The sequence below is a fragment of the Manacus candei genome, unplaced genomic scaffold, assembly GCF_025592945.1.
Source record: "Manacus candei isolate 608988 ecotype Guabito, Panama unplaced genomic scaffold, ASM2559294v1 h1tg000017l, whole genome shotgun sequence".
NCBI lineage: Eukaryota > Metazoa > Chordata > Aves > Passeriformes > Pipridae > Manacus > Manacus candei.
Window position 1 is genome coordinate 12,804,680 of NW_026138065.1, and position 15,783 is coordinate 12,820,462.

General features: G+C 37.1%; 1 protein-coding gene across 9 annotated transcripts in view; it reads right to left on the reverse strand.

Annotated features, from left to right (window-relative positions):
- Nucleotides 1-15,783, reverse strand: part of KIF6 (kinesin family member 6) — a 163,267-nt gene that overhangs the window by 15,331 nt on the left and 132,153 nt on the right. For 5 of the 9 annotated variants that reach the window (XR_007903786.1, XM_051782878.1, XM_051782875.1 and 2 more), the window contains 3 exons: nt 9,407-9,491; nt 8,265-8,400; nt 6,689-6,777 (listed from right to left, as the gene is read on the reverse strand). Coding sequence is in view for 5 of the 9 variants with exons in the window: in XM_051782878.1 (XP_051638838.1) it covers nt 6,689-6,777; nt 8,265-8,400; nt 9,407-9,491 (310 nt within the window). In the remaining 4 variants the exon portion in view is untranslated. Of the gene's footprint in view, nt 1-6,688; nt 6,778-8,264; nt 8,401-9,406; nt 9,492-15,783 lie in introns of those variants that run through there. The other 4 variants (XM_051782876.1, XR_007903787.1, XR_007903788.1 and 1 more) reach the window with 4 other exon arrangements.

The following is a 15,783-nucleotide window of genomic DNA, read 5'->3' on the forward strand; positions in this document are numbered from 1 at the left end:
TTTTGCAGAAGATATTGTGCCCAGGAGTATAAGTCATTTTCAGATGAACAGTTTTAGTTTTGCTGTATGTTCCTCTTTAACTCCTCAAGTCCCATGCCATTCACACCTGCCTAATTCAACTAAAGCATTATAGTATTTGAAGTTAATAATTTTCTGTACTTTATTACACCTACATATTACAAGAGCTAGAAAGGATGTGTGATGTTATTACCTACTATGTGGTTTAACAATATCTGGGAACTTCACATCATCATTCTGCCTTAGGATTTCCTGAACATTTTTTCCACTGATTTGGCAGTTCTTAAAAAAGAAGTGATTTAGGCTTTTAAATTCAGTTTTCTAAAAGCACTCTGTGTTAGTACCTTGAGATACCTAGGCATCCAAGTCATATAATTGTGGTTTAATAAATCACTATACATCAACTAAACCATAGCAACCATCTACGACTCTATTCTTAGCCTACAACAAATGTAAGGTAATGTGACTTAATGTGATTCTTTTTCATTGCTTTCTTTTAATTGGAATAAGCTTATTTGCTTTTTATTTATCATGCATAGAATGTATAATTTTACAAATACTGTGAGTCAGCTGAAGTATTTTATTTTTAAAGTGCAGTCGTTTCTAGTTGTAGCAATTTTTTCCATTGAATTTAAATGAAACTTATTATTCAAAATTGTTAAATCCACCTTTTAAAGGGGATTTAGATTCCGAACAATTAAAAAATCCTAGACGCTACAGGTGTGGCAAAGTTTTATCTCTAGGGATCTCACTTTCAAATGGATTCCTGGACCCAGGGACAATATGCCAAAATTTGCCTTACGGTGCTTTGCAAGAATTGGGTACCCAAGAAAGGTGATATTAAAAAAAAACATTTACACTGAAAGAGATGATGCCAGAATCAGGGAATTAACATTAACATGCTTAGAGATGGACCTTAACCTTCTATCCTCTGCCTCTGGGGTTGCAGCCAGACATTTTTGATGTGGGATGCAAACTCTTAAGAAAATGTATAAGGCATCTTATAACTGTTTTTTAAAATGACTCAAAGTGCTGCTTCCACATGAGGTTAATAATTAGTGTAGTAATCTAACAGATGAGTTCCTAAGCTTGGCACAACTCAAATCCATGTTTTATGTATCCCAGAGATTTGTTTAATCCCTAGGCTAGAAGGATGGCCTGTATGGGGATAATTTGCATCCTTCGTACTGAAGCGCTGATAATGGCATTGCAAGATATGTTGAATTATAAGGTGACAAAAGAGTGTAATTTTGCTGTGCAGTGGTTTGTATGCTCAGATGCAACTTGCTCCTAGACTGTTCTTAGATGTCAGGACTCTCCTCCTTCATCTGAGTGTTAGATGCTGTTCCAGTGATGAGAAATTTTCTAGTAATGCTCAAAATTTATTGGAAAGTCATTATGACAGCATGGGGTGGGGGTAATGATATGACTCTCTGTGTGCTATGCCTGAAGGACTGGACATCTCAGGATGCTCAACAAAGCCAAACAAAACCATAGCTGACCCACTTTAGTGTGATGATTGTCTTCAAGCAAGAGGTTGGTCTAGAGATCTCTAGAGGTGCCATTGAACCAAAATTTCTGTAATTTGCAAATAGGCACTCCTAGATCACATTTTGGATTTGGATGGACATACAAGATATATAAGGCCTGTCTCTTTGTCTGTCTCCTAAGCTCTAACATCATTCGGGTTGTTTTGACAATGTATAATTCCCATTTTCATTCTGAATCTATCTGATTTTTCCTTGAGTTGAATTTAAGAAGTCTCAAAACACTGCTTCCTGGCAACTTTAGTAAAATTCCTGCTTTTTTTCTGGAGATTAAAGATAGTCTGTCAGATTTGTTTGTTTTTGTTTCTCAAGTTTGTTTTTTTAACCTCATACCTGAAGTTCCACCCAGTGGATAACTTGCTTTTTTGGGGGAGAGAGGGGGTATCCTCTATTGGGGGTATATTTCTCAGTCAGGCATGGAGCAGCAGCTAGAGATATGTACATAGTGTTGCAGCAGTGCTTCCCTTGCTGCAGGAACCCAAGGACCAGAAACAACTGACCCATGGACTGATCAGCTCCATCAAGCACACAGGGTAGAGAAACTGGAGAGATGATACATCTCATAGTATGAATGCTTAATCTGTCAGCTGAAAAATAGTGGAAAATCAGGTAGATTAAAATAGAAAGTGAAAAATTCGAAGGTGTGCAACCTCTGTAATGTTAAAAAACCCTCAGTTGCAGTTCTCCGGTCATCTGAGCCTTGGACATGAGGGGAACAGATGTTCTGTGTAAAGACAGGAAAGATTCAAGCTGCTTAAAAGCTGAGCATTTTAGTAGTTGGTTACAAAATCAAATTTGGCCTAGCTTGCAAATTCACAGACACATTGTTCAAGTTGTCACCACAGAATGTGAAAACCTTTGAAATGTCATTAATTGATGATGTTATTCCCAGATTATATTTTATCATCATGTAACATTGAGGAAAATTGGCAGGAATAAAAAATAATTAGAGAATGCTGCAAAACATGTAAACATTGCCCTTGTTTCACACAGCATTAATACAGGAAGGAAATTTTGCAATCGAGGACAATAATTGTTAGAAAATCTGATGCTCAAAGTCATCAGAGAACATGAAGAGTTATCTGAAAATATCTCCAGGGGAATCTAAAGTGCTAGGAAGATTTTGAAGAAGAAATAGGACAGCCAAGGAGTCTGAGATTTAACATACTTGGGTCTGGCTGGAATAGGACAAATGAGATTCAGTAAAAGGGGATGAGTAAGGTTAAGAAAGATCTGACTGAGACTGGAATGCATTCCTTCTGAGAGAAGGAAAAAAATCCAAAACTTTTTATAAGATTTGAATAACTATTTGCTTGATTTGAGGGGAATACAAGAACAGTTTAACACTACTGAAATCAAATGTTCAGTAAGAAAAGTAACTTGAATAGACAAGAACCTGACAAATTCCTTAATGAAAGGCATTGTGGGAGAAGACTATATGAGGAAAAACAAAATGCTGTGCTTGAATGCTGAAGTGAAGCACACCTGGAGTGCTGAGCCCAACATGCATTTTGAGTCTTTTTGCAGACTTGACAGGAACCCATGAAGAGACATAAACATATATACAGTATGAGTTGCAGTTATCACTACAAGCTTTCAAACCTTACTGACTGAGGTTGAAATACTCACAGTTCAACTCTTTTATTAACACGCACTCATATCAACACTTAACAATTCAGTAATTTTTTTTCAATTGTAAAAAGAGAGATGTTTGGCCATGAATCAAATGCCTTTTATATGTGTGTATCCTTCTTAAGCCTCAAAAGGATTACCAGCTTCCCTTGTCTGTTATTTTAGTTATAAATTAATTTAGTATAAAATATGATCTGAGCTCTCCCAAGGTTTAATTTTCTCTGATAACAAGACTAAGGTGTGTCAAAAAATAACAATCCACACAAATTGTGTGCTACACGGTGATCAAAAGATTTTGCTCAAACACATATAAAAATCTCAAAAAAGGTTATAGACTATACCTGTATCCTTTGTAGGCTGAGATAGATAATTTGTTATTTCTAATCCTGAGGACTATATTCATATTCAGGAGTTTGTCTGAAAGGTTTTACTGCACACTTACTCGGTCAACAGCAGTCTTAGATTTCTGACATGAAGCCCACTAAGTTTTAGATCTTACATCTATTGAACACGCTTGTTAACTGAATTCCATCTTGTAAATAGGTTTTATTTACACCACTTTACTTCAAATACAATTTATGTCAGCTTTTTCTTTTGTGACTGGTTATTCTGCTGGATGAAGATAACAATATAATTTCAAAGAGAGATTGTTCATTTCTAGGTGAGTTAGGAACGTAGAGCCATTTGTGTCTCAGGACTACTCAACTAAGAGGAGCAACTGTAGCTGGGCTCATTCTACACCATCACAGGAACTGGTATGTTAAGTTCCTGTGTCAGCTGGGGTCAAGGAAATCCTTGGGAAATAAATTTTCTCTATTTTATTCTCTTAAAGCCTGTTAAATTGAAAACTTTTACTCTAGAATGTTATTACATCAGGTAGGGGAAAAAGTAAATTTTCATGCACAGTGAGATGTTAAGCCTCCAGGTCCTGTCTCACAAAAAGCAGAAATAATGTTTCTATTTCCATATACATCACACTGGAAATGTTTGAACAGCCTAACATAAAATAAGATCAACTTTCTAAAACTGTAGGAAGGAAAGAGTAGTTGACTTCTAAAGATTATTGCAAGAATATTGATAGAGATGGGAAATTAAAACTATATTCATTCTGACTCCATCTACGATTTAAGTTCCAGAAGATGAATATTCTGTGACTGTGATATGTATGCAAGGATCATACAGTCAGTCTCAGCCAACATGCCCATTACTTAGACACAGAGAAACTGTTCACTGTAAAGAACATCTGCTTTTTTTGCAAGAAATTATGTGGGGCAGTAAGCTTGGCAGCTGAAAGCAACAAGACACCATTCTATTCAAAATGCCAGACAGACTTCGTTGAGACCTCTCCTCCAGTAATAAACATTAACAGTAAAGGCCTTTGATAGAAAAGCTTAAATAAAAATTATACAGAAATCAGTTATAAAATTTTGCTTCTGAGCTAGGGTAGGGGATGGAAGATGCACCGCTGCTGGAGACCAGTTTCCCATTGCACTGGAAAGTGCCTGGGCATTACCATATGTTCTTTTTGATTCTAATTCAGACTGCAAAAGCTATCACTGTCCCGAGCAATGCATCAAGACACCGACTGAAAATTGTTGTTTCCTAGGTTGGGGGGGCAGAGAGGTTGTGCAAGAGGTGCTTAGTTCAACGCAGTACAAAGTTAAAGAGAGTGACAGTCATGGATTGCTTGAGCTAATTTGGCTGACTTTCACAGAATCATAGAATCAACCGGGCTGGAAAAGACCAAGATCATCAAGTCCAACCCCTGATCCAACACTGCTATGGTTATTAGACCATGGCACTAAGTGCCACATCCAGTCTCATCTTAAAAACCTCCAGGGACGGTGAACACGCCACCTCCCTGGGCAGCCCATTCTAATGTCTGATTATTCTCTCTGTAAACAATTTCTTCCTAATATCTAACCTAATCCTTCCCTGGCACAGCTTAAGACCGTGCCCTCTTGTCTTACTGCTGGTTGCCTGGGAGAAGAGACCAACCCCCACCTGGCTACAACCTGCTGTCAGAGAGTTGTAGAGAGTGATGAGGTCTCCCCCAAGCCTCCTCTTCTCCAGGCTAAACAATCCCAGCTCCCTCAGCCTCTCCCCATGGGACTTGTGCTCGAGTCCCTTCATCAGCTTCATTGCTCTTTTCTGGACCTGCTCCAGCACCTCAATATCTTTCCTGAACTGAGGGGCACAAAACTGGACACAGTACTCAAGGTTTGGCCTCACCAGTGCTGAGTACAGGGGAAGAATCACTTCCCTGGTCCTGCTGGCCACACTGTTCCTGATACTTTGTGCTGACAGACCAAAAATGCTCTCACATTTTGTTCCATCAGCTTTTCTGTGGGACAAATAACCTTCAGCCTAACATCAGAAATGAACAGATCAAATTAGGCCTAAAACCTGACAGCCATTTGCCAAGTAAATAGTGTTTAAGTCTTGAGAGAACACAGAATAAGAACTGAAGCAGAGTAGAGGAGACTAGAGTTGGTTTTCATCATTTTAAGACATCTGAAAATGTCTTCTTAGACAACTTTAAAGGACTATGTCTATAATTTTCTGTACTGATATCTGTAGCATTTGCTACAGATACAGGGAAGTTTAAAATACAACTTAGAATATATTTTACAGTTTTAAGAAAATTCAGTATTCATTATTTAATGGTACGGAGAATATATTGTGTTTGCTGTAAAAGAGAAAATGTAGGTCGAATCACAGAGTACTCTGGGTTGGAAGGGACCCAGAAGGATCACTGAGTCCAATTCTTAAAGTCAATCATCAGAGAAATGGTAACTGTATAAGGAGAAGCAGGGAGAGAGAAGGAGAAAAAGAGAGCAAGAGAAAGGTGGGGAGGGAGAGAGGAAATTTATTATCCATGAATATGGAAACTGCACAGTCAGGTATGTGGTTTCTTCCACTCTACTTTTCTTGATGGCTATGGAAGATTTATTACTGCAAATTTAAATTAGACATTTTGAAATCAGAAGTGACTGATGATGAAACTAACAAGATAATTACATTTTTCTACCGTAGAGGATGCACCAGCATTCTATAATATCAAATGTAATATCATTGTGTAATAATATGCTGCATAAATGTAACACTGTGACATTTTTCAACAGCTAATCTATCTTGGCTATATATTAAATAATTTTTTAATCATCTTTGATTTGTAGCCCCCTGAATACATTCCAAAGGAGATATAGTCTCCTCATACAGCAGAGTTGATTGATAACAAGCTTGTATTTCTTATCTGTCATGGGGTCCCTAGTGACAGGTTTCCAGGGTCCCAAGACCAATAAGTCAAAAGAACTGATGTACAGTAAGTTACCTTCAATATGTCTGCAAAATGACTGAATGATAAAAATTCATTTTCTACACAGTCATTTCTGTTGTAACTGTAAATACAGTGTTTTAGTGTGATATTTGCAAAAGCATTCCGGTGAACTGCACTTCTATAAAAAGGAAGAGAAAAATAACCAATTTACCTGTTAGTTGATAGATGCTGCAAGGATTTGATAAACTGGGGATAAACAGTCACAGTATTTGGTGATGTAACCATCTCTGGCTTTTCCTGCTGGTTTTAGATCAAAAAAACAAAATTAGGTAGGAGAGGAATTTTTTAGAGTTCTTAATACTGGCCTATAGGTTTCAGCAATAACAAGGTAGGCAATGACTCATTCAGAAAACACCGAGTTTGAATCATACAGTATTTTCTCCACTTGCACAAACACTTCTGAATAAAGAGAAAAGTATTTAGAATTGGTTCAAGTATTTTTAAGCTCAAGTTACAGTTTTTTAATATGTAACAGCATGTGTTTACTGGTTTCAGTTTCATAGGCAGCTCAGATGTATAGATAGGTCAAGATCCAAGAAATCAATCCCAATTACTTTTTCCAGTTTTCTAGTCTTCTGCTGATGAATCATGAGAGGCTGCATCTTGGAGCTCTCTTGTTAAGGGATACCGAAAAATGTGCTCCAGTGGATTCAAGAATATTACTTGCAGTGCTTTGAAAAGCCTAAATATTTAGACAGGAGGGTGACTAAAACATTATCCTCTTTGCCACTAGTACGGTTAGGGATTTTAATGTGAAAAGTATTTTGCGATGATAACTTGAATTTAAGCTAGTTAGGTGGCACTATATGGATAACTGAGTTTCTCATGTTCAGTTCTGTATTAACTTTAGGCTGTTTTCTTAAAAATACAGTTTAATTTATACTCACAAGAATTAAGCAAAAAATGGGCTAAACATTTGTTTGTTTATAACAACTTTTCCTCAAGGGGTAAATCTTCTTTCCAGGTAATAATAAATGATATGGGATGGACTGTACTCTTTTCATGAGGCTTTTCATATGTTTCATGGCAGTGCTTCATTGGGAGATGCCATGTCACTACTTATAAGTCATTAAAAAAGTGTCAGAAGAGGAGCATAAGAAAGCTGTGTTATTGTTTCAGTTGAGTGTAGTCTTCAGACTGTGTTATGAATTTCTGATACACTGTTTAAAATGACACCTCTTTAGTTCATTTTTACACAAGTCATTGAATTAGAGCACTCTGTTTCTGCTGGGTTCTTAAACACTGGTGGGCCTCAGCTAGAGAGTGAGGGAACACAGTCTGTGCTGAGAGCTGCTAACCCTCTGGAAGCTTAGGGAAGCTGAAAGGTTACTGGAGTCTTTGAAACAAAGGAAAAAAAGCAACTACATTTGCTGGAATAAATCTGATGAAATCACAGTTTTGCTAGCAGTAAAAAAGATTATTTTTCCCAATCTTCTCTATTTGTTAAATGTTCCTTCAGAATTGTTGGCATTTTGGGTCCATTCTTCCCTATCAATTTTTTTGGGAGGACATAAAAACAGGAAAATAGAGAAGAAAGAAATGATTTTTCTTTATTTGTGTTAGCTTCACATTGTCCGATTTATTACTGGACATTACCTTTGTCCAATTTACATAAGCATAAGACCCTGAATCATACTCCTTTCTATTTAGTCAATTAACTACTTTAAGAAATGATTGAAGATGTTATATTTACATGAAAATGGAAGAAATATAAAGTGATTTCATACCTGTAAATTTTTTGCCTCTTCAGACCACCAGACTTCAAAGTCTTTTTGCATCTTCATCTTTACTTTTTCCATAAGAAGCTGTAGGTGCTCAATCTCTACCTTCAGCCCTTTGAAGCGATTGAACATTGTTTTATAACTAATGTGAGAAGAAGAAAGTATATTACAGATCTTTCAACATATATCTGAAAAAAGGTTTATCCTACCTAGAACAGTTACAGATTTAAACTATAAAATAATAAATAATAATCAGAGATGCAGGGGACACAGAGAGATGGTAGAAGGAAGCATGTCGTGTTTTATAAAAGCTTCATGTTTTATTAAAGCTTTTATAAGTGCAAGAAACTTATCCCCCAAACCCTTTTATTTCATAAAAAAATTAATGAAATTCAAATGGGATCAATATTGATTAACAATTAAAATATAGGTTCAATCAACTATGTAAAATATTTCTTTTGAATACTCAGCATGTTACCATTAATAAAGAACCCCACCAGGGCTTGGATTCAGATAGGAGCTGAGATGGATTCCCCTTTCAGATGGAAGCTTCATTAACCAGGCCCCTTGGCTAACATATCCTCGGAGATTTACCAGGAGTATGAAAGAGCCAGAAGTTTCCTCAGAGATTGCGCATAAAACAAATGCTAGTAAAACACTTAGAACTGATATCTTTGCATCTATTTTCTTTTATACTCCTGGCTACAGCAACATTAGAACAAGGACTGGTTAACAAATGTGTATCCTTCATGTTATTTACACTTGGTCAATCCTGTATAACCTGAAGATTTTCCTTAGGTCAAGAAAGGCAAGACTTTTCTGAATCAACCAAAAAGGTTCATAATACATTTGGATTCAAAGAACAAGTTTTGAACACTAAGCCTCGGGGAGGATATTAAGCTGGTTTTATTTATTTTTAGCTTTTAGCCCAAGCATAAATTTTCCCCAGTCATCTACTGTGGCATCTTACAGATAAACCAACAGCATATACACAAATTTAAAAACTATTAGTGAACCACAAAGCTGACATTTTTCAAATGTCAGAGAAAACCCTGAGGGTAACTGTGTGTGCAGAATTGTAATTGGAATATACTATCAGTATAATTTATCTTCTGAAGGATAGCAGAAGTCTGAGGCAGAAGTAATACCTTTTTTTTTCTTCTTCAATTTGCATTCTAAGTTTCTCTTCTACTGGATCAAACATATTTAACTCTTCAGAAGGACTTGAAACAGCTGTAGGAGAAATGTTCAGATGTAAGCAACGACCATATGATGTCCAAAGAAGCAACTTCTGATTAGAATAAAAACTACTTTTTAAGAGGTAGTTAACAAAATGGGGGTCATTAACCATTTCTCTCTTCTGGAAATGCTTCTTCAAATTCCTTATTTAGGCCTTACTTAGTAGAGGAGACACTTGACAACTAGGGATTTGAATTAAGTTGCTTTTAATTTTTTTTTCCAGGAGAGATGGGAATACTGATTTAAGCATGAATAAAAGCAAGTTGTCAGTTTAAACGTTCATCTTTGGCATAATATCCTATCAAATGCATTCAACCTGGCAGTTTTGGCTACAAAGAAAAGACCAGAAGTTGTTTCAAAAAGAAGAGACAGCAGTAGCTGTGTTGGTGTTTGGAAATAAAGTAACAGAAGGACAAGTAAAAGACAAATCTTGAAAGAAAAATTAACACTTTGGTAAGCAATAAATTCAGACAATTGGTATAAATAAGGAAAACATCCTGAAACTATGTGAGAAAATTTTCAAGGTAAAGGAGAACTGAGGAAATACCTTGAGTAGCCTAAGTTAATCTAAGAAACCTGTTTAGGATTTTCCTATCCTGTAACAGAGCTAGTGAGCATGCAATACACAATATGCTTATTATGAGAGAGGACAAAACAGTCCTTCCATCATGGTTTATATGTTCATCAGTGAAAGGAAATGTAAAGTTACCTCCTAGTATTACAACAGTTTCTGTTTCTAGGATGAATGAGAATAGTTTTAGGTTCCCAAGAAAACATGTTTAACCTTTTTAACTCAAGAAAAATGAAAGAAACAAAAGATTTGCTGTACAATACATGCAAGTTTCCACCCTGACTATTATTTCTGCCGAGAAAATAAATTCTATGTCAGCCTGTCACAAGGCCTGAGGAATGCACCCTCTCTTTAAGGAGAGGAATTCTGTCTGGAACAAGAGGGCAGTAATGACCCCTCTCTGCCTCTAAGCACGTCAGCTGAAAACATTAATCTTCTGTTGTAGCACCCTATAGCTTAATACAGATTAAGTTGAAAGGCATTTTATTTCATTAGAATACTTAAGTCAAGCATGTTAATACAGACAGTCAAGGTGGACAAAGGCCATGCAGAATTCTCATTTTGTACATTGAAAGGCTTTGCTACATGTGATTACAAAAGAAGAATAGGGTGAAGACATTTGTGGTGGAGAGGGTACTCTGAAAAGATAAAAATATAAACTGCTTGGAATGTTAAAGTGAATGCACAAGGTAAAAACATCACGGCAGAGGAGGTGCTACAACAGTGGCACTGTATAACAAGCTATACCTGAACACAACAGATAATAAGAAGGCCATCATAATCATGTCAGAACCTCTGCAGAAAGCAGTAAACCTTTCCATGATTACGGCATATGAGGATTTTCTGATTTGTCAGATTTCATCCCCAAGAGAAGGCATAATGTGGGAAAGCACAGAGCTACACAGGGAACTTGTGAGGAGACATTCACTGCAGAGCTCCTGAGGCTTCACACTTGTTCTGACCTTCACAAATATGCAGAATCCAGGCTTGAGAGAAATATGCTCTTGTGGAACAAACTGAAATGATTTAGGGAGTTACTTCCTCCTAATTGAGCCATGCTCACAGACCATGTGAGAATCCTTAGTATGTTTCCATGAATATTCCAGCCAGACCTAGCGTGACCCAACTTCAGCAGTGGTTAAAGGGGACTCTTCTGAGAACACTGAAGTGTATTTGTCCTACTTTCACAATTTGTAATAGTGTCTGAGTTCAGGAGGTAGCAGTTCCAGCCCCTTATAAGCAAGGGAAATAATACAGAGTGGAAGACTGTATCATCTTAACATGTTAATACTGTTTCTGAAGTGAGGACTTCCCTACATGAAAACATCACCAAATTCTTCTAGTCATTACAGAGTGATGCAAGGCCATAATATAGCTTTCCTTCCTTGATTTATTAGGACATCTAGTACTTGAAAAATGTTTATACGTTAGCTCTGAAAGGTCAGCAAAACTTAGGCAGAATTTTGTCACTTATACATAAAAACACCATGAAAAATGTTTTTCTTCTGCTGATTACATGCTGTAGAAGGGATTATTTGGTTGCAAGTTACCTTCAGAAATAATAAAGCCTTTTATATGAGATGAGAACTTTTATCATAAACAGGCCCCATCATCTCCACCCCTGAATAAAATTACACCCATTATCTCCAGCTAGTGATGAAACTCAGAAACACAGCTATGGGCAAGGTGAGCAGCACAGTTTCATGAACAGAAAGAAATGAGTATACTGCAAGCTGATGGGGCCCCAGCAGCAAAACCAGCATTGGATAAATGGCTACAACTTAGACATCCATCACTGTGCTCGTGTCACAAAAGCAGAAGAGATCTGATCACAGTATCAGATTAAATCCAGTGGTAAATTAAGTCCAGGACATGCCTACGGGGGCACTCCTTTGTAAGATGTCCAGTGCCTTTTTCCAAGCTGCTACAGTCTCCATTTCAGCTTTTTCTTATGCCTGTTCATTGCAACAATGTGTTTGTTAACTGAATAACTTTCTGCTCTAAAGACTAAACCTTTTTGAATCTACCTACTGTAATATATACAAGCATACACGTGGCTCTTTCCTGATGTTCTGAGCAAAAGACATCTAAGGTCTGGTGGACTGTACTTCAACTCTTATGTTTTCTGCTGCTTCTGCCTCCTCCTCTTTCCCTTCTACTTCTTTTCTCCCCTCTCCTCTTTACCTTTCCTGAATCCCTGCAGTGGCCTCTTTCTGCCCCTGGGCTCCTGCTGCTGCCTCACACCCCTCTCCTCTTACCAGTCCAGGCAATTTCAGCTACAGCTGACGTGAGGAAGGTAAGGCAGAGGTTACTGGCTCATGTCTAATGTTAATGTTCTTCAGTACATAGGCTCAGTTATTTTAAAATAACAGAGGGACAACTGAGTGAATAAAAAGCACAATATTTACTCAAAAAATTTAATTCAGATGCCTAAGAAGAAATATTTTCTTTTTGCTCCAGGTTTTTATTCCTCTAAAGAGTTTCTTTTTATTGTATATTTCTGCCTTTCCATGCAGGAACAGAAAGCATTTATTAACCACATATATAGGAAGTACATGCAAATTGCTAAACACTGAAAAATCACATCAACTTTTGCCCTTATAAATTAAAAAATTCTGCAATACATTACAAGATGAAGTAGAGATGCTACTGCCGAATTATCAGATATCTTTTCTGCAACTGCACAGAAGAACACAAAGTGGTATCTCCTTGTTCACTCAAGGTTGACTTTTAATTCATTGATTGACAGTTTGTCATATGAAACTTGATTGTACAGTCTCGCTCTACGCTTTCAGTGCATCAGCTGAGATGAGCCATTCAACTGATGTGTAACAGCACACGCACTTTTAGTGCCCCAGTGACTTCTCCTGGGAAACAAATGGAGTTACTGCAATTTAATCCTGGATAACGCAGATTCAGGTTTCAGGGGTGCAGGGGAGGTATGATGTGCATGTTTAGGAAAACATTGGCTCTGTATATACTAGGGGGGGTTTCTGTTGGCATACCTCTATCCAATTCTATACAACAGAGTTATTTTGTCAGTAGTCAGCAATGTACTGATAAGGAGTATTAGTTTCTTTACATTAGCATAACTGCACATACAGCTGAGTGTCAAAAATTATGAATCCTAAATTGTGAAGTCTTTTTAAAGAATACTGAGGTCACAAGATGTAAAGAAGAGACTTTGACAGTGCTATGCTGGGTAATGAAATAGCTAGCAACTTTTATGCTTACTTTTGGGCTAACTGGTTTTGCTTCATCTTCACATACAACCCATTTGGTAAAGTGAGGAACAGGATACAACTGATACCAGCTGCCTGCTTACAGAGGAAGGTGAGCTCTGCATGAGTTGACAGTTCATATCATAAAAGTTTGTGATTTTTGGCTTTTTTTGCATAAAGAATTGCTAAGAGGCATTCTAAGATATAATTATTTTATTCTAATGAAAGGGCCAATTCTGGAGCACAGGAAGTAGTAAATTTTACAGCACATTCCACATCACCAAAACACACAGTACCAGAAAGAAATTACAGCACCTGCTAACTGGATCACTATTGTAAAGCAATATGGAAAGCATGGATGAAAAACACTATTTCTAGCATGAGATACCAAGTGTTATCACCATGGTTTACTGCAAGCTGGCAACAACATGAAATACTCTGGCAGATTCTTGTCTAGAGTCAGAAAATTTTGCAAGAAACTCTCTGTGACCCTGAACTTTATACTCTCTGGGGCACTCGTATATTTCTCGACCTGAGTGTATCCCAGAAGTCAAACTCCTAGGGATTTATTGTCTTGTGCCTCAAATAACATTGTGCCCTGCCCTCCAGCTGTACTTTTGCAGTCAAATATTTTCATTTTTTCACTAGATAGTCTTGTGTTTATCTGCTTAAATTTATAGTCACTTGAAGTAACCAAATTTAGAATTCACTTTAGTACCCCTTAACATATTTACTGTTTTTTTTATCAGCTTTGGAGCTTTTGGCAAACGCGGGCTTTAGTGCTTTCAAACTGGACCATATGCTGTCATTTGGTTTTTTAAAACAGAACTACCCATCCATCGTTAGGGATCAGCTTACAAGTAATTGCCCCCCTTTTCTTTTTTATTCCTCCCCTAGGCCATGTCAGCCTATGTTTGTCACTGGGCACCACGTGTGTACCTTATACAAAATCAAAGATGAGTATGCACATCCAATCCAGGAGGAGTGGAAAATATCCTAGTGCCTGGATGAGTTTGTATTGTGGGTTTTAGAGCAATTTCCCTAACCCTAATATAAAAGATTTTTTAAAGTTTCAGCCAATTTGTCTTGAGAATGCACCGAAACAAACTGTCCTATTTCCAGCATTTTACAAGTTAATGAATGTACAGGGGACTGGGGACATGTATTTTCTAGATTTTGATTTTGATTTTAATCACTGAATTTATTAAAAGAGTCCATTGGTATGCTGGTTTTCGTTTTGGTTTTGGGTTTAGTTCTCTTTGTTTTTTGTTTTGGTTTGGATTTTTGCATTGTTTATTGTTTTACTGGCTTGATATTGGCTCAAACTAACTAACTTCCAATGTACACCTGTAAAGCAGACCTTTTTTTCCCATATCAGTGAACTGTTTTGGCTAAATACAGACTCACAATTCAATTCCCTCAAGTTGCTTCTTTGAAACTAGTAATCTATAAATTTGCTCCTCAAAATACATGGCATACAAAATAGAAGGTGTTACCTTCACATCAACTGCACTTAAGCCATGAAAGTTTCTGAAACCATCGTGGCTAAAAATTCTCTCTTGGTTTCCAAAGATACAAGTAAAATATACTGGGGGTGAGGGGGAGGAAAGCAACTTCAAGTTTAATATCTTCTATACATGCTAGTTAATCTAGTGGAATGGTAACATAGCTGGGTCTTAGCCAGGAACCCCTATTAACTCAGATTCTTGCATACACTTAATAAATACATTTTACCATTTGATTACATGAGATTACTGTTGCATCATTTATCTTGTTCATAATATTAAATAAAATCATACCTGATATATTTGAATGATCTTTCTCTGCCTCCTAAGAAGGGGTGTTGTTTGTCACACATAAGCTTTGAGGCTTTGTAAGCATTAATTTTTACAACATCCAAGAGCTTTCATGGGAAAAAAATCTCTTTGCTAAGCTTTTTCATGCTCTTCTTGAAAGAAAAGGATGGAAAATACTTCTGGAGTCAGTTCTTTATCACAAACCTGAGACATTAGGAATACTCTACTACCAATATGCAGACTGCAGTTGCAGCAAGACACCACCACAGCTTTTGTAAAGTAATGCCTGGTCAAGATAAGAACTTGACTGAGAACAATATAGCACAACTTTCCTACGAATGAGAAATACCCAGGTGCAGTCACGCTGAGTGTCACAGAGCACAGAAGCAATACTGAGGCTTAGGGCATCCATATTTCTTGCTGGGAATTCTCAGTTCTGAGAAGTGCCAGCCTTATTGTGCATGAATATACACAGCCATGCACAGTAAATCCTGTACTTGAGGTCACATTTAGGAATTCAGTGCATGCAGCAACCCTGGGATCAATTCAATAGGCCTAATGTTTTCTAAATATAAGGGGTGTTTTACCTGCATTCTCTGTAGAACTCTGTCTGTGGTTGTCAGTACAAACACTCATGACAATGCACAGAAGCATTGATTTTGGACTGTATGCTAAATTTGTAGCAACCTCATTTGCAA